General features: G+C 37.7%; 1 protein-coding gene across 1 annotated transcript; it reads left to right on the top strand.

Annotated features, from left to right (window-relative positions):
- Positions 1–227: 227 nt before the first annotated feature.
- LOC139136618 (putative uncharacterized protein DDB_G0271606) lies at positions 228–22,225 on the top strand. The gene is made up of 2 exons (XM_070704389.1): positions 228–2,083; positions 17,454–22,225. The coding sequence occupies exons 1-2, from the start codon at positions 368–370 to the stop codon at positions 18,132–18,134; spliced, it is 2,397 nt and encodes a 798-aa protein (XP_070560490.1). The 5' UTR covers positions 228–367; the 3' UTR covers positions 18,135–22,225.
- Positions 22,226–22,484: the final 259 nt, after the last annotated feature.

Consider the following 22,484-nt stretch of genomic DNA (forward strand, 5'->3'; position numbering starts at 1 on the left):
TAAGACCACCCAAGTTGAAGCAAATAAATACATTTAGCTACTATTGTGTTAGCAAAGTGTCCATATTTCAGAGTCGAAAGTACATTTCTCATATGTCTGAAACTTTTTTTTCATGTAATAATGTGCATACTCGAAAGTGTCAGCCAGAAGCGATAAAATGAACTATGTAGATTACACAAGCTGAAGGTGTTGGTCATCTTTGCAGTTAGCTAAGCGGTCAATTCCATTTCACTCAAGGTGTGACACGCAAGCAAGAAAGTGGGCTAGATAGAGCGGCTCCACCTGTGAGGTACATTGATCACTTCATAGTTTACGCCAATTTCTATTCAGCATTTAGCCGCCCTATTCGGGTTTTCAGCTGTTTCACATGCGTCGGGGAAAACCAACTGCTGATACCGATCGCGAAGGGTCCGATAAGAAAGCGGACGATAACATGCAGTACGTCAACTACTCGAAAGCCCGGTCAAGAGATCAGGGCCGAAGTCAGCTGTCAAATCAGTGTAAGATGGCCGCAGCTGGATGTGTCCGAAATTTCTTCAGGTTGCGTATAGTCAAACTTATCGTCATAGTAACATTTATAGGAACAGTTGTGTATCTTTTCTCTGATCTTACGTCTGTCGCCGATTCAAGCCAAGAAGCACATAAACTTGCCCAGAACGGGAAGACGTCAAGTGGTTCACAAGTGGATAAAAATAGTAAATTCGCCGAAAATTTCAAAGCGGACTTTGATAAACACGATTTCCCTCATCAACAAGATGTGAGGGTACCTGCTCCTCCACAGAAAGCGAAAATTCCCGAGGTGAAAGTTCAAAAAAACACTGCAGGACAGCAACTAGCACAGCCTCCGCAGCAAGATAATGTTGCTCACAATGAGGGAGGGTCGCAGAGGCATGGTGCAATGCCACAGAACCCTGAAGATATACGTCAGCAAATGATACAACAACACGAGGAATTTCAGAAAAAGCTAGAACAACAGCAGCAAAAGTTTGAAATACCCGAACACCTTAAGCAGCAACCTGCTGCTGTTCCCCAAAATGATCACTTGCAGGCAGGCAACCGACAGCAACACATCCCACAACAGCAACAACCACAGCAACAAGTAAACCAACAACAGGAAAATTTACTGAATCAACAGGAGCAAGAACTACTGAAGAAAGAACGGTTAGCTCAATTTCAATTACATCATCAAAAGTTGGCACAGCAGCAGGGAAAGCAAGTAATTGAACAGCAGCAAGGTCAAGATCAACCCCATGGTGCTGCAGGGGTTCAGATACAAGCAGTAAAGCATGGTGAAAATGAAGCAGAAGCTGCAAAGCCTGTCAACGTTCAACCACAAAGGGATGCTGCAGTACAACAGCAGCAACATCAACAAGCTGTGCCAGTCCAGCAACAACAACCTGTTCATGTGCAGCAACAACCTGTAGTAGTAAATCAACTGCCAGCAAATGCACAGCATCAACCCCAACAACCTGGAGTGGTACAGCAACAACAACCTGCAGCACAGCCAAAACAGCCTGAAGCCCAGCAGCAACAACCTGTAGCACATGTAAACCAGCCTGCAGCTGCACAGCAACTGAAACCTGCTGCAGCACAACAGCCTGTAGTGGTACCTGCTGGACAGAAGCAACAGCCGGCAGTACAAGCACAGCAACCTGCAGTCCAAGCACAACAGCCTGCAATACCACAGCAACAGAAACCTGCTGCGGCACAGCCCCATCAACCTGCAGCACAACCAAACCAACCTGTTGTACAGCAACAAAAACCTGCAATACAGCCACAAGCTGCAGCAGCACAGCAACAACAACCTGTGGTGATGCAGCAAAACCAAGGAGAGAAACCTATACCAGTAGATGGGCAATTGAAGGCCACATATCCGTACAGTCACCATGTACTGATGACACTGACCAATGCAGCAACTAAACAGCAGCTACGTGATAAGTTCAAAGTCACTGTCAGCTCATTATTGCAACACGCTTCTGTTGATATCAATTTCTTTATTGTCACTGACACACCCAGCGAGCAGCACATCACCAATATCATGCAAGATATCGTACAGCAGAACTTGGCCAAAGTGAAATTTCAGGTAAGTTTTGTATTTACAATTTCAACAGCACTGCAATGGTGATAAATCTTTGCCATGAACTCCACCTCTGTTCTTCATTGTGCAGGTGTTTCATAATACCAATACTCACTGTACCAATGAAAAGAAAATTTCAATGTGAAAGTCAAAGCCTCAAAGGCTGTATTGTTTTTACGTTAGTTTCCTGATTTTAGTTGTCATGTTAATTTGCTTACCAAACGTTTTGTAACTACCTGTTGTTACATGTGTTGTACATAAGCTTGGTGAATGTAAGTTTGGAATATATGCAAACCTGAGTGCTATACAAATATACATGTACCTCAATGTGGATACACTCCAAACTGTGTCACCAATTTCTAGCTTTTTCTAAACTGTTGAAATTGTAAGACTTATAAGCTTCACTTCATAAAAATGGTGAATTGATCGTATATGTCCTTAAATATAGCGCTTGAAACTTATTGTGTTAACAGTACCATAATACATGGAGATATATTATACACTGACCATTAGCAAATCTGAAGTCAGTCCTATGTTTCCTATGTCCTTAGCATGTCATTAACAAAATGTCTACTTTGGTATGGCTTTCATGTAGATGTGTATTACTTACAAAGAAGGAAGTGAGAGAAAATGAATGGTCAATAGTATGACACAGGCATTGCCACTAGCATTAGGATTTCAACATAAATGGAACAATGTGTGATATCACAGACAGTAATACCCAACTGTTTATGATGCTATACATGCATTCAATATACCGGTATACTAATTGTGCAAATTTGACCACCATCCTAGTTCAATCAGTGTGTAAGTTGGTAATCAGATGTTGGCAGTTGCACACATTTAGTTTTGTAATGCAAAACTTTACTGTTCTTGATAAAATACAAAATATTATAATCATTGATATATCATTGTGTCAAGTAAGCCAATGCATTGTATTGAATGGTTGATAGCATAAGCCTTATATTGATGAAATACATGTACCGGTACATGTAGCGATAGTAAGATACCAGTGTTAAAACAGGCCCCCAAACTAGAGTATAAGGTAAGTTCAGGAATACAGATTTGATAATACTGTCTTTGAAAGTTAGTATCATCTGAGATTCAAGGAGTTATTAGCATTCAAACCAAAGTGATTAATTTATCAGGGAGGTAGGGGAGCAGGGGATAAAATAGCTGGAGGAGATGAGTTCAAAAGCATATCTTTTAAACATTATTGTACTAGTAATTTCTTCCTGTGTGACTGGGCAGTCAAACATTTTTGTCTCGTTTACTGTAAGCAAAGTAATTGTCTTGTGTAGCAACTAAAAACAATTCACTGACATTATAACATTGCAATCGACTTCTTAACATTTAGTATAATTTCATACAGCCTTGTAACTGAATAGAAATCTACATATGTAGTATTATCACTGAAAGACTTCACAGTCAATGACGGTATCGTTTTATTATTCCTAATGATACAGTGTATGGAGCTAAATTGTATTCTTTTCATACATTCCCATTACTCAATGTTATGCTTGGACACTGGTAAATGCTTGGACACTGGTAAAACGAATAATGCTTCTACGTGTAATAATTATATGAATTTGTTGATCCATATCTAATTATATGTCATGAATTGCCTGCGTAAATGAAATTAGAGTATATGTGTACAAATTACTCACATTTCACACAGGCCTAATCATATTGGTAAACAAGACTACTTTTATTTATTGCCATGGAACTTTCACTTTAGAATAATTTACTGATATTATAATGCACTGTTATGAATCAAAAAGTCCAGGCTGCAGAGAACATCATTTTCATACTGGAAAATTTGATGTAGTTTAATGTTTTGAAATGTGTTGTTGATCAATAATAATGATGTATACAATTTGTACTTCATGTACCTATTGTACTCAACATTGCAACTTTTCCATGTGTCAGAGAATGAAAAATACATAGATACTACTAATTTGAGAAGAAAATCTAAACTACATTGACCCTCATAGATGTCATTTGATCCATGTATATAAAAAGTATATATTTTACATGAGACTGTAGCAATCATCAGGTATAAAAAAATATGTCATATTCATTTGCCATTCCTAACCAAGAAGTTACCTGAACAAGTACATGTGTACAAGAATTAGTCAGTGCTGAAGATGCTTGAAAGGCAAAAGAAGCAACAAGTGGTACTCTCCTGTGACACACTTTTCAAAACACTTGGGGTGAATACTTTGAAATAGAAGCAAAAGAATTCCCAGTGTTGATGGAGGATGAGTTGTTAGGAAAGGTGGACAGGTGGTTGAATATTCACAGGAATTTTTCAGAATTTCTCTTATATTCATTTACACATATGTATAGAATGTGCCTTGGGGACAGATACACAGACTCTCAAATCTTTACAATATTTTTGGGCACAAAACCTGTGCCGGCTCGTTTTGATTGAAGCTTATGGAGTAAATAAAGTCTTCACTGATGTAGTTTTGTGAAATTGGGGAATTCTATTTTCTCCACAAAGATAACACAGAATGGTGGCCATTTTGAATTTCAAATACCAGTAAATTTTTGGTAATTTTTTTCTCTGGTGCTAAAATTTGTACAGTGACCCATTTTTTTATTCGTTGTTTTAAAAGTGAACAGCTGCAAGTTTGCTTGAGGAAACTTTCATTTTTCGAGTCACAAACTACCTTCAACATAATCTTATTGTGATGTTTTGCCTGCATTACATAAAACACTGAACACTTTAACCGGGGGTATTTCAAATACTCAAAAGGTTTCTGTAGCTAAGTCAATCAAATGATTTCAGGGTTTGCTAGGAATGTTGAGAACATCATATCCACTGATAATTCCCAGACACAGAAGTGAAGTTTCCAGCTAATGCACCATGGAATAGATGTGTTTTATAAGAACAAAGGGCAAACCACATTGTGAGCAGAACTGCCGTATGGGAAATTGACCAGCATGTTAGAAACCACATTGATGTCAGCTTTCAGTATTTGTGAATGATTGATAAATGTGAAAACATTCCCGTGGAAATAGGAAGGCTTTTGTACAATGCATGTAGTCCAATAAGGTACCAATATTCCCAACAACCCCCTGTAAAGTGACGCATATTATCAGCTGCTTTGCAAAAAAATTGATGCATATAATATCAGATTACCTCGCAGCTTTTGTGTCTTAACTGTTTCTGTCTGAATACACTGAATGGATGTTGTCTATCATTCAAAATTTTTAGAGAGAAACTAAATCATTCTTTAGTGTAAAAACATATGGCATACCGTGCATTTACATCTGTTGTCTTTTCACTGGATAAAGTCGGTGATATTTGAGAGATTTCGTCTGTTTGGAAATACTGGGTATTCCTCTCAAAATATTCTCAACCATGGAGGGTAGCAGATCTTCCAGGAATGAGTAACGATAAACCCAGGAACAAAAAATACTGTTCCTTAATTTTTTTTTGCTGAACAACAGAAGCAACAAGCAAAGAAAATTGTTGTTTTTGTTTTTGTTTTGTAAATTGGATAACATCATGTGCCCAGTCACTGCTGCTTGTATTATTTATGGTTTAGAAACACATGTATTGCATTGTGTTTCCAAGAAACAGTTATTTTATTTTCCATGGCTTTACATCATAAATGTTTTAGTTGATGTTCAAACATCGTGTATTAAAGCTTCCAAAATGATACTTACTTCTATTGACCTACTAACTTCTAAAGTAATATACTGCTATTATTGTACAGTAATGCACAGGTAACATGGATGTACATGTACAATAATATTTGAGGATTCTGAAATTACAATCTATCAAATATATCCAAATATATCAAAGGTACATACATGTGTTTTCATGTTTCATTCAAGTCAATAGTTTTCATACCACATCAAATATATATCTAGATGTACATGTATGATTTATCATGGTGTGACAAGTTTTGTTTAAAATTAGGAGTATGTTTAGAACTTTTGAAATACCTGCACAATTACATCAAAAGAGGAAGGAATTTTTAACTGAAACGCAAAGGTGTGTTTAATTAGCTTGCATGAGTTCAACACACTGGGTACACATCAGATTCATTTCAGTGAATTTTTACTGTGTCTACGTTGTTGATGATTGGCACACATGACTGCAGCCATTGTGTCAGATAGGCGTGTCTTTCAGTTTCACCAATGTGCTTTCGCTATGTTTCAAAAGCATTTTATTGTGCCTACTTTGGAGAATTTTTTCAACCATTGTCCATCTTGCATATCAAGACAATGAGATATGTGACTGTACAATGAAGGTTTACACATGATAGTCTAGAGGAAATATACATTTCTGAATGTGTATCAGGCTAAACATAAAACCACTTTGATATTTTGATATTATCTGATGATACATGTACATGTACATCAAATTTCCCACTTTGAATCATTTAGATGGTTTTAAGTTTGTTTCAAGTGCTCTTCTTAACAGCAGTCAGGTTTGTGCAGCCTAAATTGTATCCATATATTATATATATATATATATATATATATATATATATATATATATATATACATGTATATATATATATATATATATATATATATATATATATGTAGAGAGAGAGAGAGAGAGAGAGAGAGAGAGAGAGAGAGAGAGAGCCTCACCTCATGATAGAGGGACTGTGTCCTCACACACAATACTGTTAAGTGCTACATACATACGGTTACATAGTGACAGTGTGGTTAGTCATTGATGACAGTAGCAATCCCGATGTGACGCAAAGTACACACATGCACATTGATATTCTTGTGGTGTTCGATAATTGTTTAGATTGTACTTTTATTATACCTTTGATAGAACCCAAATGTCAAATGTGAAAGAATGGTGTCTGAAAGGGACTGGCCTTTTTGTCTTCTTGTCACTCAGAAACTCAGTGAGGCAAACATAGGATATGTCATTGAGGCAAACATAGGATATGTGTTGTTGTTTCTCAGGCCGATTTGACGACAGCATCATGTCTTGCTCAGATTACAAATCTATGTTCCTAGCTCTCTTTTAAAAGTCCTAACTCAGATTGCAATAGTAAACACAATTATTTTTTTAAGGACTGGTGAAGTTATATTATAAAATCACGCATGCCCCTTGGAATAACTTCTCTAAACTATTCAATCTTTGCTCTATTCACTGTATAGATATCACTGTTGAGTTGCCAACGATACCTCCTAAACTATTCAACTTCAGAAAACTTACAATATTAAGTGTTATATTGATGGTGCTGGTTGATGTGGAGTGTCATACAAATGAAATCAAAACAAACTTTATGGTACCCATTCAATAACTGAAGAAGGGTTTTATTCCTTATAAATTCAACGACACAGTTTTGAACTGTTTAAAATGCGTGTGAAAAAAAGGTTAACTAATCAATTGATGTTTTGCAGAGAAAATCACTTGTATCGTGTGTAATTTCACCTCCATCAAAGTTTGTCGTAATGTTTTCAGGCAAGTTTACTTGCAAAACAACAGTTCACAAGCAGTCCAGGCCTTAGAATGTGAGTGAGCTGTGTAGACAGACAATACAACTCAATTATACACGAAGACAGAGTGGGAGGATTTGGAGGGAAATGACCGCAACATAAAGAAAAATTGTGTTGTCATAACACTAGACTGGTGAAAGACAAAAATGTGGATAGTTCAGTTCTATATTTACGGTCTGATTCAATCTTAGAAGCTTAATTCTTGAAAGGTCTGACCATCAGTGAAGTCCCTACCTGAGTTGAATTCCAAAAATAACCTAACTTTAATAATGTAGCTTATCTTAGGATAGTCCATTTTTAGCAGCCTTTGCCAAATCTAGCAGTTCAGAGTAATAGAAGCTTATTTGACATTTTAATCTGTCTCGTGTCCATTCGTCTATCTGTCTGCCTGTCTGTCTATCTGTCTGTCTCAGGGGAAAAAACATTCGATAATTTAATAATGACACTATATTTTGCACAAGGACTTGTAATTGTTGTAGAGATAGCTCATTGTTCACATTAACTGATTACTTTCATGAATGTAACATATAATAATTAATATGCATTAAAATATTTTCAAAAGTTCAAACTTAAGAACTGCCAGTCAGATTACTTGTGTAGTTAATGTTTTAGATACATCAGGTCAAGTTTATTGATGCCTATTCCTATGTTCTATAGTTAATGTCTACAATTTTCAAGTACATTTTTGTTTTCATTTCTTTAAGTAGAGTAAAAATCTGCTCAGAAATTACTGGTCTTAGCTCATATGCAGCTGCAATAACTGATGATCTTTTGTCAGGTTTCTTCAGTGTGTGTTTTAGGATGTGTTTTATCATTTTTGTCCAAACTATTTTCTGAAAAAGTACATGGCATATTTCTGTGATGTGCACGTTGTCTTTCAGAAATGTCATTTGAAATTTGACAAAACCACAATCAGTTTGATAATGTCCTCTTTAGATAATACCTGTGATATGTAAAGCTCATTTGTAATGTTTATAGTTCAGTTAAATTAATCCGTATTACAGCAAATATTATTGATATACCTGTACAAATAGTTACAAGTGTAAACCAATGCTTTCATCAATTCTAGTCAATTGCAGCACAGTGCCATTGATTTTGTTCAATTTAAATCCTACATGTACATGTAAGTCTCAATTTGGTATTTTTATCTTTTATTCTTGAAACTCACAATTATTGAAAGTTTAGCAGCCAGCCCCCTAAATTTACTATGTTGGCCCCTTTTTTTTGTATTCGAAAGTGTCATCCACATTTTCCTGTTTCAACACCCTGTCCTTGCCACAATATGTCCTTCCAAAGCATACATAGTGGTTCCAGTTTTCAGTTGTACCTCTTCACATACCTCTTTAGATAATTCCCCTGCACTTACGAATACATCAAGATGATAAATAGGTGGAGTGAGTTTAGCTTTTCTGAATTCATCTGCTGTGAACTGTTCAGAGTTCATTTGATTCATGGTGCCTTTTATCGGACAAGAAGCATTTTGTTCTTAAAGCAATTATATAGTGTAAGTGCAAGAAGAGAGTGTGCAACCTCAAAATAGCACAGCTCGATGCCATGGTGAAGTGGATGTAATTGTAAAGGTATTATTGCACATCAAAACCTTTTTGAAATGAAAAGTGGATATTTGTAGATCAAATAGAAATAGTTTTGCAGTCAAAACACCAGTAACAAGTATTTCTAGTATAACTTAGGAACTTACATGTATGGTCTGACCAAACAGTTTGATAGGTTTCTTTGTCTATTTATTTCATATCCCCCATGGAAGTTCAGTTTTCCTCACATGATGAACCCTGAGTTATGGAGCAGGAATTGTGTTTGAAAGGGGTTAGAGCAAATGTGAAGCAGACAGCTAGGCCGTGCTTGAGTCAGGTCAAATGTTAATAGCCTGTCTTTAAAAATGCACTCTTTCAAGTATTTGTAAACTGGCAACATGTTAAAAGATTTAGACTGTACAATGGGTTACAACTTGTCACTTGAATGTCAACATATTGAAAGACATGGATTTTCAGCTTGGAAAAACAGGAGGGCCGAAATTTACATAGCAGCACATAATTTGCATATTCCTTATTGTGAAAATTTGTTCATGTGTGGAGTTATAGATTGCTCATAAAACCCAGAGGGGTGGCCCACACATCAAAATCTCCTTGTTGAGAACCATAAATTGTGTATTACACACAGTTTGCAGTTTAACTGTTTTCTAGCATTTTGTTTCTAGATTTAGAAAGACAGAAACATACATGTACCAATATTTGCTCCCTAAGCCCTTTTCCTATTTATTTGTTTTCCTTTTAGAAATAAGAAATTATTTCAGTTGTATAGTTTTACCAAAACATACATAATGTTTAATACCATGGTTTGAAGTAACCACATCATATTCTGTACATTATTATACATCTACCATCGAGAACAACAGGATTTAGCGTGCGCTAAAAAAGCCGTATGGAACGCCCGTTCCATAACACGTACGGTTTCAAGGCGCCCTATCCCCTGTGGCTGTATCTGCGCGTCCACTGTTGAACAGTTTCAAGGGACCCATTGGATGAGTGCCAGAACATGTCTCGTGCGCGCTCTGTACATACGCACCTGTGTAGTGCACACACTCAAAAACTTGCAGAAGCGCGTCTGAGATAGCGTTCCACACTGGCACGATAAAATCTGAAGAAAAATTGTTGGCATTGCATGAAAATGGTCACGACTCTGACAATTTGATGCCCAAGCTGGGAATGTAAGATGTAAAATAATTAGGTTATTACGAAAATACCACAAAGGATGCACTCGGACATTGGCGCCGCGCATCGCCCTCCGCTTTGCATCGGGCGATACGCTGCGCCAATGTCCTCGTGCATCCTTTGCGGTATTTTCGTAATAACCTCATAATATTGTATGTTTGATACAATGGTTAAAGACCAACCTTGCATCTGCATCATCACAATTGAATCCTACTCTATCATAATGATAGCAAGATTGCTGATGACTATAAAGAGAAAGCAAATTGTTTAAAGGGCCAGTAACTGTAACTTTTAATGATTTTTTGACAATGATAATTTATAATAATTGCAGGTTCATGTTTACTCCCCAAATTATGTTGAAATATCAGTTACAAGGGTGAGCAAATTCTTTTCAGATCCTCTAGTCCTCAGGCTTGTACTAGCTACATAAAAGTGTTGCCAACCATCAGAATCCACTAAGCCACTCACTCAACACAGTTTTAAATTCTGTTCAAGTTATCATTATCAGAAAGTGTTGTATATTTGGAACATTCCACTGATATGCTCTAGGTTACATGTATTTAGAAGTGACAATGCATCTTGTTAAGTACATGCTGTAAAAGACTTTTCTCCCCCTTGATTATCCCAGACTCACTAATTTGCCGGGCTGGCAGATGAAAATAAGTGCTTGCCCTGACAGAAAAACCGCTATCCCATGAGGTCTGGCTGGTAGATTTGCTCTCCCCTGAACTACTAGTATTTAATTTGTCAAAACAGTAACCATATATGTAAAATGCACTGTTATTATTTATATTTAAATTCTACTGTTGACCAGAATTCACTTGTCAACATTAACAATGCATTCTGCACACATTCAGGCTGAGTTGACAAGCTGAACAATATATCTCAATATGCTCCAAAGAGTAGAACAAGAAACTGTACATGTAGTTGGCATTAAAAACAAAAATAGTGAGAAAATAATCAAAAGTTACAGCTACTGTACCAGTGTTTTGTTTTGCATCCATGTATGCACAGGTATTTGGAGTTCTTGTTGGAAAAAACAAAAACATTTCTTGCAGAAATTTAAATTGGTGGCAATATTCTGTCGCAAAACCGAGTCATAACTTTTACATTGCGACAAAATAGTACCTGTAGGTCATATACTACCTGCAGTCATATAACAACAATTGAAGCATGTAGTGTGAAATAGTATCCTGTAGAACTTGAAGAGCATGTTGTATGAGAAAACTGTCCAATAAATGTGTGATATTTTTGTGTCAATTGTTTATAGTGCGTTTTGTAACCGCTTTCCTTTTAAAATGTTAGGATGATACAATACAAAGAATTACTTCAATTGGCTTTAGATACCGTTAAATATACATACTGGTAATTACAGGTCAATACATTAGGTAGAACCACATCTCTATAATTTCGTGACTAGTGGATTATTTTGTTGCAAAGAATGAAAAGTTTGAAAATGGATCAGAGTAAAACGGCTTTCAATGTTGCCTTCCAGAATGTGATGACCTTTGTGTTCACTTAGCTCGTAAAATTTCCATTTCTACTTTCTCCTTCATAAGTCTGTTGCAGGCTATATGCTGATAACTACTCACTTCAGCCAACATTCTTTGGTAACCATGGCAATAGCTTCCACTCAGTTACCAGGCTGTTTCATCCACACCTGCAAATTTTCAGAAGGACATGTGAGCCAATTACTCCTGAGAATTCTTTCTAAAGAATCTATATGGGTCAGAGGCATTCTGATCGCACTTGAAACTTTTCAATAGATTGAATTTCCTCCATTGACTGACCAGTGCTTGGTCCATTGACTGACCAGTGTTGGGTCCATTGACTGACCAGTGTTGGGTCCATTGACTGACCAGTGCTTGGTCCATTGACTGACCAGTGTTGGGTCCATGGACTGACCAGTGTTGGGTCCATGGACTGACCAGTGTTTGGTCCATTGACTGACCAGTGCTTGGTCCATGGACTGACCAGTGTTGGGTCCATTGACTGACCAGTGTTGGGTCCATGACTGACCAGTGTTGGGTCCATGGACTGACCAGTGCTTGGTCCATTGACTGACCAGTGTTTGGTCCATGGACTGACCAGTGTTGGGTCCATGACTGACCAGTGTTGGGTCCATGGACTGACCAGTGTTTGGTCCATTGACTGACCAGTGCTTGGTCCATGGACTGACCAGTGTTGGGTCCATGGACTGACCAGTGCTTGGTCCATTGACTGACCAGTGCTTGGTCCATTGACTGACCAGTGCTGGGTCCATTGACTGACCAGTGTTGGGTCCATTGACGACCAGTGTTGGTCCATGGACTGACCAGTGTTTGGTCCATTGACTGACCAGTGTTTGGTCCATTGACTGACCAGTGTTGGGTCCATTGACTGACCAGTGTTGGGTCCATTGACTGACCAGTGTTGGGTCCATTGACTGACCAGTGCTTGGTCCATTGACTGACCAGTGTTTGGTCCATGGACTGACCAGTGCTTGGTCCATTGACTGACCAGTGCTTGGTCCATTGACTGACCAGTGCTGGGTCCATTGACTGACCAGTGTTGGGTCCATTGACTGACCAGTGTTGGGTCCATGGACTGACCAGTGTTGGTCCATTGACTGACCAGTGTTGGGTCCATTGACTGACCAGTGTTGGGTCCATTGACTGACCAGTGCTTGGTCCATGGACTGACCAGTGTTGGTCCATGGACTGACCAGTGTTGGGTCCATTGACTGACCAGTGTTGGGTCCATGGACTGACCAGTGCTTGGTCCATTGACTGACCAGTGCTGGGTCCATTGACTGACCAGTGTTGGGTCCATTGACTGACCAGTGCTGGGTCCATTGACTGACCAGTGTTTGGTCCATGGACTGACCAGTGTTGGGTCCATTGACTGACCAGTGTTTGGTCCATGGACTGACCAGTGCTTGGTCCATTGACTGACCAGTGCTGGGTCCATTGACTGACCAGTGTTGGGTCCATTGACTGACCAGTGCTTGGTCCATGGACTGACCAGTGTTGGGTCCATGGACTGACCAGTGCTTGGTCCATTGACTGACCAGTGTTGGGTCCATGGACTGACCAGTGTTTGGTCCATTGACTGACCAGTGCTGGGTCCATTGACTGACCAGTGTTGGGTCCATTGACTGACCAGTGCTTGGTCCATTGACTGACCAGTGCTTGGTCCATTGACTGACCAGTGTTGGGTCCATGGACTGACCAGTGCTTGGTCCATTGACTGACCAGTGTTGGGTCCATTGACTGACCAGTGTTGGGTCCATTGACTGACCAGTGTTTGGTCCATGGACTGACCAGTGCTTGGTCCATGGACTGACCAGTGCTTGGTCCATTGACTGACCAGTGCTTGGTCCATTGACTGACCAGTGCTTGGTCCATTGACTGACCAGTGTTTGGTCCATTGACTGACCAGTGCTTGGTCCATTGACTGACCAGTGCTTGTCCATTGACTGACCAGTGCTTGGTCCATTGACTGACCAGTGCTTGGTCCATTGACTGACTAGTGCTTGGTCCATTGACTGACCAGTGCTTGGTCCATTGACTGACCAGTGTTGGGTCCATTGACTGACCAGTGCTTGGTCCATTGACTGACCAGTGTTGGGTCCATTGACTGACCAGTGTTGGGTCCATTGACTGACCAGTGTTTGGTCCATGGATGACCAGTGTTTGGTCCATGGACTGACCAGTGCTTGGTCCATTGACTGACCAGTGCTTGGTCCATTGACTGACCAGTGCTGGGTCCATTGACTGACCAGTGTTGGGTCCATTGACTGACCAGTGTTTGGTCCATTGACTGACCAGTGTTGGGTCCATGGACTGACCAGTGTTTGGTCCATTGACTGACTAGTGCTTGGTCCATTGACTGACCAGTGTTTGGTCCATGGACTGACCAGTGTTTGGGTCCATTGACTGACCAGTGTTTGGTCCATGGATTGACCAGTGTTTGGTCCATGGACTGACCAGTGCTTGGTCCATTGACTGACCAGTGTTTGGTCCATGGACTGACCAGTGTTGGGTCCATTGACTGACCAGTGTTTGGTCCATTGACTGACCAGTGTTTGGTCCATGACTGACCAGTGCTTGGTCCATTGACTGACCAGTGCTTGGTCCATGACTGACCAGTGCTGGGTCCATTGACTGACCAGTGTTGGGTCCATTGACTGACCAGTGTTTGGTCCATTGACTGACCAGTGTTTGTCCATTGACTGACCAGTGTTGGGTCCATGGACTGACCAGTGTTTGGTCCATGGACTGACCAGTGTTTGGTCCATGGACTGACCAGTGTTGGGTCCATTGACTGACCAGTGCTTGGTCCATTGACTGACCAGTGTTGGGTCCATTGACTGACCAGTGCTTGGTCCATTGACTGACCAGTGTTGGGTCCATTGACTGACCAGTGTTGGGTCCATTGACTGACCAGTGCTTGGTCCATTGACTGACCAGTGCTTGGTCCATTGACTGACCAGTGTTTGGTCCATTGACTGACCAGTGTTGGGTCCATGGACTGACCAGTGTTGGGTCCATGGACTGACCAGTGTTGGGTCCATTGACTGACCAGTAGTAGCTCAATTGACTGACCAGTGTTGGGTCTTAAATCAAGCCCACATGAAAGTAATGATGTACACTCCAACACATTTCAATGACTGCTTATTTCTCATTTTGTCTTCTTTCAATATGGATCGACAATTTAATAAAAACACTGCCAAGTATTTGATAAATCTTGGATCTTTGTTTCTGGTCTGCATTTAGAGAAACGTGTCAGAAATTATGATAATAATCTACTTATATAGGCCAATAAATGCCAGCATTACCATGAGGTATAGAAAGTGAAGTTTTTTGCATTCAAGTGGAATAGTTTCTTTCATTCATTCCATTCATAAAACCTCAAAACAAGGCATTTGGTGGAAATTGTATGACCTTGGCCTTTTGAAATGACCTGGTTGGTTTGACTGGAAGGTAACCATAATATCTAAAGTTATTTGATACGGATCTACCTGTATGCAGGGTATTGTGTTGATCCAAGGCTGAGCAGTAACTCGTAAATTGAAGAAGTACTGCACACATGGAGTTTTGTTTTGAGTGGATTGGGTTGGAAGAATAGGAATTGACCTTTGTTGACCCCGTCTGCAAATGGCCATTCCTTGATTAATGTGTGGACCAGCCCTGGTTAACCGAAGTACTGTGTGTTTGATGTTTCACACATGTACTGTCTAAGACATCATGGTCTTGTGTGAACAGATTGTTTAATTAATTCATGTGTGGTGGAATCATAGGTTACTCTGTTTAAAAACAAACTTTCAACTGTTACTGTTCCACTCTCTGTATCTTGTTTTGTTTCTTTTGAAATGCCTTTTACCTACCCTCCTAGTTGTTCAGTTTTTTAGTTGTCACTCAAGTTTAAAATACAGGTACAATATGGTAATATCTTGATGAAATAATTACTTGTGTATGATGAAACATTTAACATATCAGTGACACATCTAAACAGAGAGTATATCCATGTAGTGTTTGGTAACAAGTGACTGTGGATCAATTAGTGGAATGAAATAAATCATTGAGCTTATGAAACAAAAAATGACCAATTAATGAGTTGAAACTTTGTTAGACACTTTCTACTCTCTGTACTTTCTCCAAATTATTTAACATACTCTCTCACACCAATGATGCAAAATATTTCAAAGGGACAGAGTTCATTCAAAGGTTTCTTTACTTCCGTAATTCATGGTTTGTAGAAAGGCTTGATACAAACACCCTGCCATGTCATCAGGGTTTGACACACAGACACTGCCATGTCATCAGGGTTTGATACATAGTCACTGCCATGTCATCAGGTATTGACACACAGACACTGCCATGTCATCAGGGCACGTGTACTGTGCCTTTGGTTCACAAATCACCAATAATGGGTGTGTTGTATTGTATTTCAAAGAGAACACAAAGCATGTCTGCTTTTCTGTTTGTGGCATAGCAGAGCAGATACTTGTACATGTGCGTTCCATACAAAAAGCCTTTAGTTCCAATGTAACAGTAGTACAACAGTCTGTGAGAACTGAATGGTTTACAAGAGGACTCCGTGTTCTATAAGAGTTACACATAACCTTTTGAGGGGTATGCAGTTATATTTCCAACATTTTTCAAAACAATATCCAATATTGGCACTAGAATGTATCAAGCACTCTGATGTGCTAATGTTATTGATAGGGTTTGCATGCTTATTTATGTGTATACATCTTTATAAAGCATTAGTATGTGAAGAATATAGAATTATATTTCAAAATGGGTCTGAGCATGACCGGTATGTTGGTATACAAATTGGTGTAGTGTTGTCTATGCTAATACAGTGTTTGAAGTGCATTAAGTCATAGATAATTTTGTGGGCAGTCAACAGCCACTCAGTCCATTTTGACCTTTCGACAGTGGTAGAAGTGACATGTCATTTGAGTAAATGATTGTTGGACCTTGTGCCCTGAACATGTGATTATCATGCTTTTGGCATTGGACTACTTGTATGTGATCCAACACATGGTAGCACTAGTGTAAAACAAAGCAAACAAGTGGTTTCCATGTTTGGAAAAGGAATGAAGGACTGCCAACAATCTATTTACTTTGATTAAAATGCCAGTAACTCTACTTTTGATCATTTTTTGCACAATTTTTATGTTTAATGTCAACCATTATTTCTTATTTTGCTCCCCAATACATGTTGAGATACACAGTATTCAGCTTGTCAACTCAGTTTGTGTATCAATTCTGGTCCAGATTTGACTTCAAATGAATGCTATGTTGACAAGGTATAATGGATGTTTTAACATTCTTTTGGAAGTAGAATGAGAGCTTACAGTCGACATATAAAATGAAAATAATGAAAAAATCATCAAAAGTTAGAGTTACTGACACTTGCATATCATGTACAATGTACCTAAACAGTACAGTACCTTGTATAGTACATTGATCTGCAGGCTGATAGAACAGCGCCCTCAGTAGTCCTAGTGTGTACTCATGAAATGGACAACACATGCATAATGGGAGTCTATCATGTCTGGCCTGATTATTCATTCCCTTTAAATGCATATGTTTTAATGTTTTAATGTCAACATGTCTTTGAATTTTCTATGTGTTTAATCTGTTTCGGTATTTTCTGTTGTGTTTCAGATGACATATTTGAATGCAGAGACCCTGACACAGCTATTGATATCACATGTCACAATGCTCCAACAACACATCAGTTCAGGAACTCACAAGTACTACATGGACGCCATTTTCTTTCTGTCCGTTGCTATGCACAGGAACATCTTGCCAGATGAGGTGAAGCAGATAGTGATGATTGACTCAGATCTCAAGTTCCGAACGGACATCAAGAAACTGTTCAGTCATTTTGACAACTTTGGTCCAGGTAATGTAATCGGTATTGCCCATGAACAGCAGCCAGTCTACCGTCATACATTTTCTCTTTACCGATCACAAAACAAAGGTACACTGGTCGGTGATCCGCCACCTAATGGACTCACTGGATTTAACAGCGGTGTCATGTTGTTGGACTTAGTAAAGATGAGAAACAGTATTTCATATAATTCGTTTTTGGATGTTGATATGGTACGTTCGTTGTCAGAGAAATATTCCTTCAAAGGGCACTTAGGTGACCAAGATTTTTTCACTCTCATTGCGCTAGAAAACAAAGATCTGTTTTACGTTCTGCCCTGCACATGGAATCGTCAGCTATGTCAGTGGTGGAAAGACAAAGGATATGAAAGTGTTTTTCATTTGTATTTCAGTTGCCCAGGTTCTGTTAACATATACCATGGGAATTGCAACACACCAATCCCAAATAACTAACACAGCCTTACATTTGATATCCACATTTATCACTAAAATTTCTTTTCATCAATTTTGGAAGCTTTACTCATATCATTTAGTAACTTTCAGATGGTTAAAGGTATAATGAATGTCACCTGTTCCAATGTTGCCACAGTTACCATGGAAAGAGAAAATCTAACCAACCACAGATTTTAAGCGGGTGGCGACTTTTTAAAAACAGCGCCCCCACATTGGCATTTTGAATTCCAAGGAATGCCCCTTTGACCATATATGGACATGTTTAGATTACAGGTGACTGTATACCTTTAACAAAGGAGAGACCCAGAATGTTCAAAACTAGTTACCATATAGCCTATGACCGTACTGCTTCAGTTACTGGAAATGTTATCCTTCACAGTAAAACCCCAAGGCTTTGGATAATATTACCAGGTACTACAGTGGATGAACATGCCCATTTGAAAACAAAAATTATTTAAAATAACATTTTACAAACACAAAAAAAATCTGGTTGCCAGTGTGATCAAAGCTGTTCCTTTTAATTCATGTTCATTTTTACACCCAAAATATTTTTTTCAAATATTCTAATTAAGTTGTCATACCAATACTATTGTGATGTTATACCTTAAAATGAAATTACTGTTCCATGTTTCTGACTGACTTTGTCAAATCTGACACTGTTGCTGTTCAAATAACAGTATGATTGCAAAATGTACTTTTGCATTTATTTTGTGTGTTACCAAATTCTGTTCACTTAAAAGATATTCAAACTGAACATCTTTATGTTTTGATGTGGTTCAAAAATAAGTAGTTGGCTGCTTGACTGCACTCAATAATATTTTACATTTGTCCATGATAATTTCAATATGGAGTATTATTGGCTTTAAGCTACAATCCTCGATCCCTAATTCTCACATTAGTGCTTATTGGCATTAGTTTTTTGTTCTTCATTGAAAGTTTTATTTAGTTAGACAATTTGTTCTCAGATAAAACTGATAAAAAACCTGCCCCTTTATATGACAGAGTTAAAGATTAAAGGTTGACAAAAAGCAATTAGTGTTAACTTTTCACCCACAAACTGCCCTCATGTAGGAATTTATCGATAGTAATGCATTCAAATTACTTAGTCTTACCATCTTGTGTATAAGCAGTACCTCCAGTAAACACCACGTTGGATATATCTTCAGTGATTAGCATCTCATAGAGTGAGCTTAGAATATACCACAAATTAGACACAGTTTAGTATTTGTATTTCATTGACTTTGAGCTGACAAATATCAAACAAGTTTTATAGTTGTTCACCTTCAAGATAATCTTTCTGGATCATTGGATGGTGATAATCTTGGAGATTTCTGGATCATTGGAGGGTGATAATCTTGGAGATTTCTGTGTTTGATCATAATGCAATGTAACTTGGGAAATAAGGGGTATTGAAATGACTTTATGAACTTAATTTTTAAACCATAAAGATCATTTAGTTCGACAGTACTTGAAAGAAATTGTCAGCCATTAATGCAATGAAATAACAGTAAGGCTGTAGACATTAAAAATATATTTAATATTCTGTGTGTTCTCTGTAGAAAACATGTAATATATGTATGACCTCTCTTTGCAGGGGGATATTGTTTCAATGTAATTTCACAAATAATAGGGTTATTGACCAAAAAAGTACAGTAAGCACAGCAAAGGCAAAAAATGATTTACTTGGTGCCTGCATTGATAATAGTGTGAAGAATTTACAGACCTTTATGGTATTCACATCAAAGATTTCAGTGTATCAAAGATTAGAAGGGAGCACAAATTGTGTGTGGTGGCCAAGTACATTTGCTTAGCCAGATATGTCATTTCTGATATTATATGGACAAATACAAGACGTTTAGTTAACCTTGACTGTCCCAATGAGATCATAGATAATGGAGATGAGTATATGAATTGAAATTGTTAGATAATATGCTATTCCAGTGTATTCAAGTTAACCCTTTGAGCGCCAAAGTCAGTTCTTGTCGCCTTTATAAAATATACCCTGGTCACTTTTTTCAGATTTTACCAAAATTTTGAGAAAAAACTAGCCAATGAAATGTGATGTCCATTTGGTCCAAAATTATCAAAAACACTGAGAAGAATTCGTAAAATTGGTAAAATGTTGCAATTAAATTTTGGTAGGGAAAAATTACAGCACTCATATGGTTAATATCCTACCTTTCAAATTAATCGCTGTTATCCAGATCGGTTTGCGACATAGTTTTAGTAAATTCAAGATGGTTAAAATAGATCAGGAGAAAGATTTGTCTGTGAATTCATGATGAGGAAAGCACAAGGTTGAATTGACAGATAACACTATGTGTACATTCCACTGCTAGTTTTTGTCAAAAATTTGCCAGGAATTATTGGCCTTGTAAATAATGCTTGATATGAGTTCTACGAAAAGTGGTTTGAGTTTCAAAAAATGAAGAAGATAAACAGAAACGTTTTTAATAACCAAATCTCATCCTTGTATCAGTAATATTGATACTCTTTGTGAATAGCTGTAAAAGCATTCTAAAATTTAAAAGCTAAAGTACATTTTGTAAAATGAATAATTATCATTTATAGTAATGAGATTTTGACTGTTGCTTTATCAGGAAAAGGTTTCTTTCATCTTTCTTTCTCCTGAAAATCAATTTTCTTGCTTAGTTTTATTCAAAAATTAGTTTATCATTTGCAAGCATCATATGTGTGTGTGTTTTTGATTTTGAAGTACATAAATTTTATTTATTTTACATGAAGCAAAAATTACATGATTAGTAAACTGATTCTCAAGTACGATATCCCTGACCCTAAACTTTTCTGCATGTTTTATATGTGTTAAACTCCATGAAGTTTATCATCTGTTTTCTTGAAGTCACAGTGAGTAAAACAAATTCTTTCACATCAACAACTTACCCAATCATGGAGTCACATTACAGAAACAAATGTTTTGTCCTTATTATCAGAAAGAGAGGACATCATTAAAGTCCTGTACAGTTAGTGATACCATATGAAATAAGGTACAACCATTATTCTAATGCTTACCAATTTCAAGGATAATTTCCCTTCAGTGCACAACATCCTCCCAGTTGTTGTAGTTTTCCAATTGTACGTAATTATATGTAACAATGTGTGAACTCTACTCTCTGTAAAAATGCATTAAACGTGTGTCTATACCTTAACTTAAACCATAGATGGTAATCTTAGGCTGGTATTGTCAGTGGTGAAACTCAATAAGTTTTGTTGTATTTGTATACCTTGAGCTTTGGCAGTTTAAGTCTAAAACTATTTGAGAATATAGGGTCTAACATAATGGTGGATTAATATTTGCACTCCAACCATTACTTATTTGATATAAATTATAAGTCTTTTACGATCTAAATGATATCAATAATGCTAAATCAGTCATACATTTATTTCAAGAGAAGATATGAAAATACTGTTTAGTTTGTCATGGCTTTATTTACACAGATTTTATCATGACAATGTGTTGATATCAAACATCAATGGTCAACAGAGCACATAAAATTGAACACAAACTGTAATTGTCAGAAGGATATTGTTTGATGAACGATGAAATCTCATTCCTAATGACAATAGTAAATTGAAAAAAATAATGAGAAAAAGGTTCAGATAAATTCTTACAAAACCATGACACAACTTTATTTTTTTACATATTTAAAAATAGTCATCTGTACATAGCATGGCATTTAGGGGAATTATATTTGTTGTGTAAAACGCAGTTTTGTACTTTTTCAGTTTTTTTTACTTTGCACTTTGGGGCTTATAGTGCATTGTCTTTAGCGTTAGCTTACTGACTCTTGGGGGCGCTGATCCCACCATATAAGTGATGTAGATCTGAGAAAAACCAAAATTTGTATCTTGCAAAACAAGAAAATTCAATATCGTCTGACACATGAATTATGCAGTAGAGATGATCCATTCACTGTGAAATCAGTGTACAGGAGATATGTAAGACAAGCACACAGTGTATCTGTTCAATTGCTTGGCAGAAAGTCAACTAAAGGGTACATGTACACTCAATTTGGCAATGTATGATTTCAAAACAAGTGAAATTTTCCATGCAATTTCTATTACAATCAGCGAAAAAGAAATATTCAAAAGAAAAAATTGTCCTTCTTTCAGTCAGAGATTAGCCTATGTAGTTCATTTTGTCAGTTTTTACAAGAAAATGTACATGACAACAAGTATATGATGGCAACAAGCTTGCATGTTGAAGGGGATTGTACTATGACTTTATTTTTATTGAAATTGTAATACATTTTTCCCTTGTGTTAGAACAGGCAGTGACATTAAGTTATATGAAGACAGAGATTTTGTATTCATTATGTCTTAAATGCAGGC

This window comes from Ptychodera flava, chromosome 7 (assembly GCF_041260155.1).
Source record: "Ptychodera flava strain L36383 chromosome 7, AS_Pfla_20210202, whole genome shotgun sequence".
Taxonomy (NCBI): Eukaryota; Metazoa; Hemichordata; class Enteropneusta; family Ptychoderidae; genus Ptychodera; species Ptychodera flava.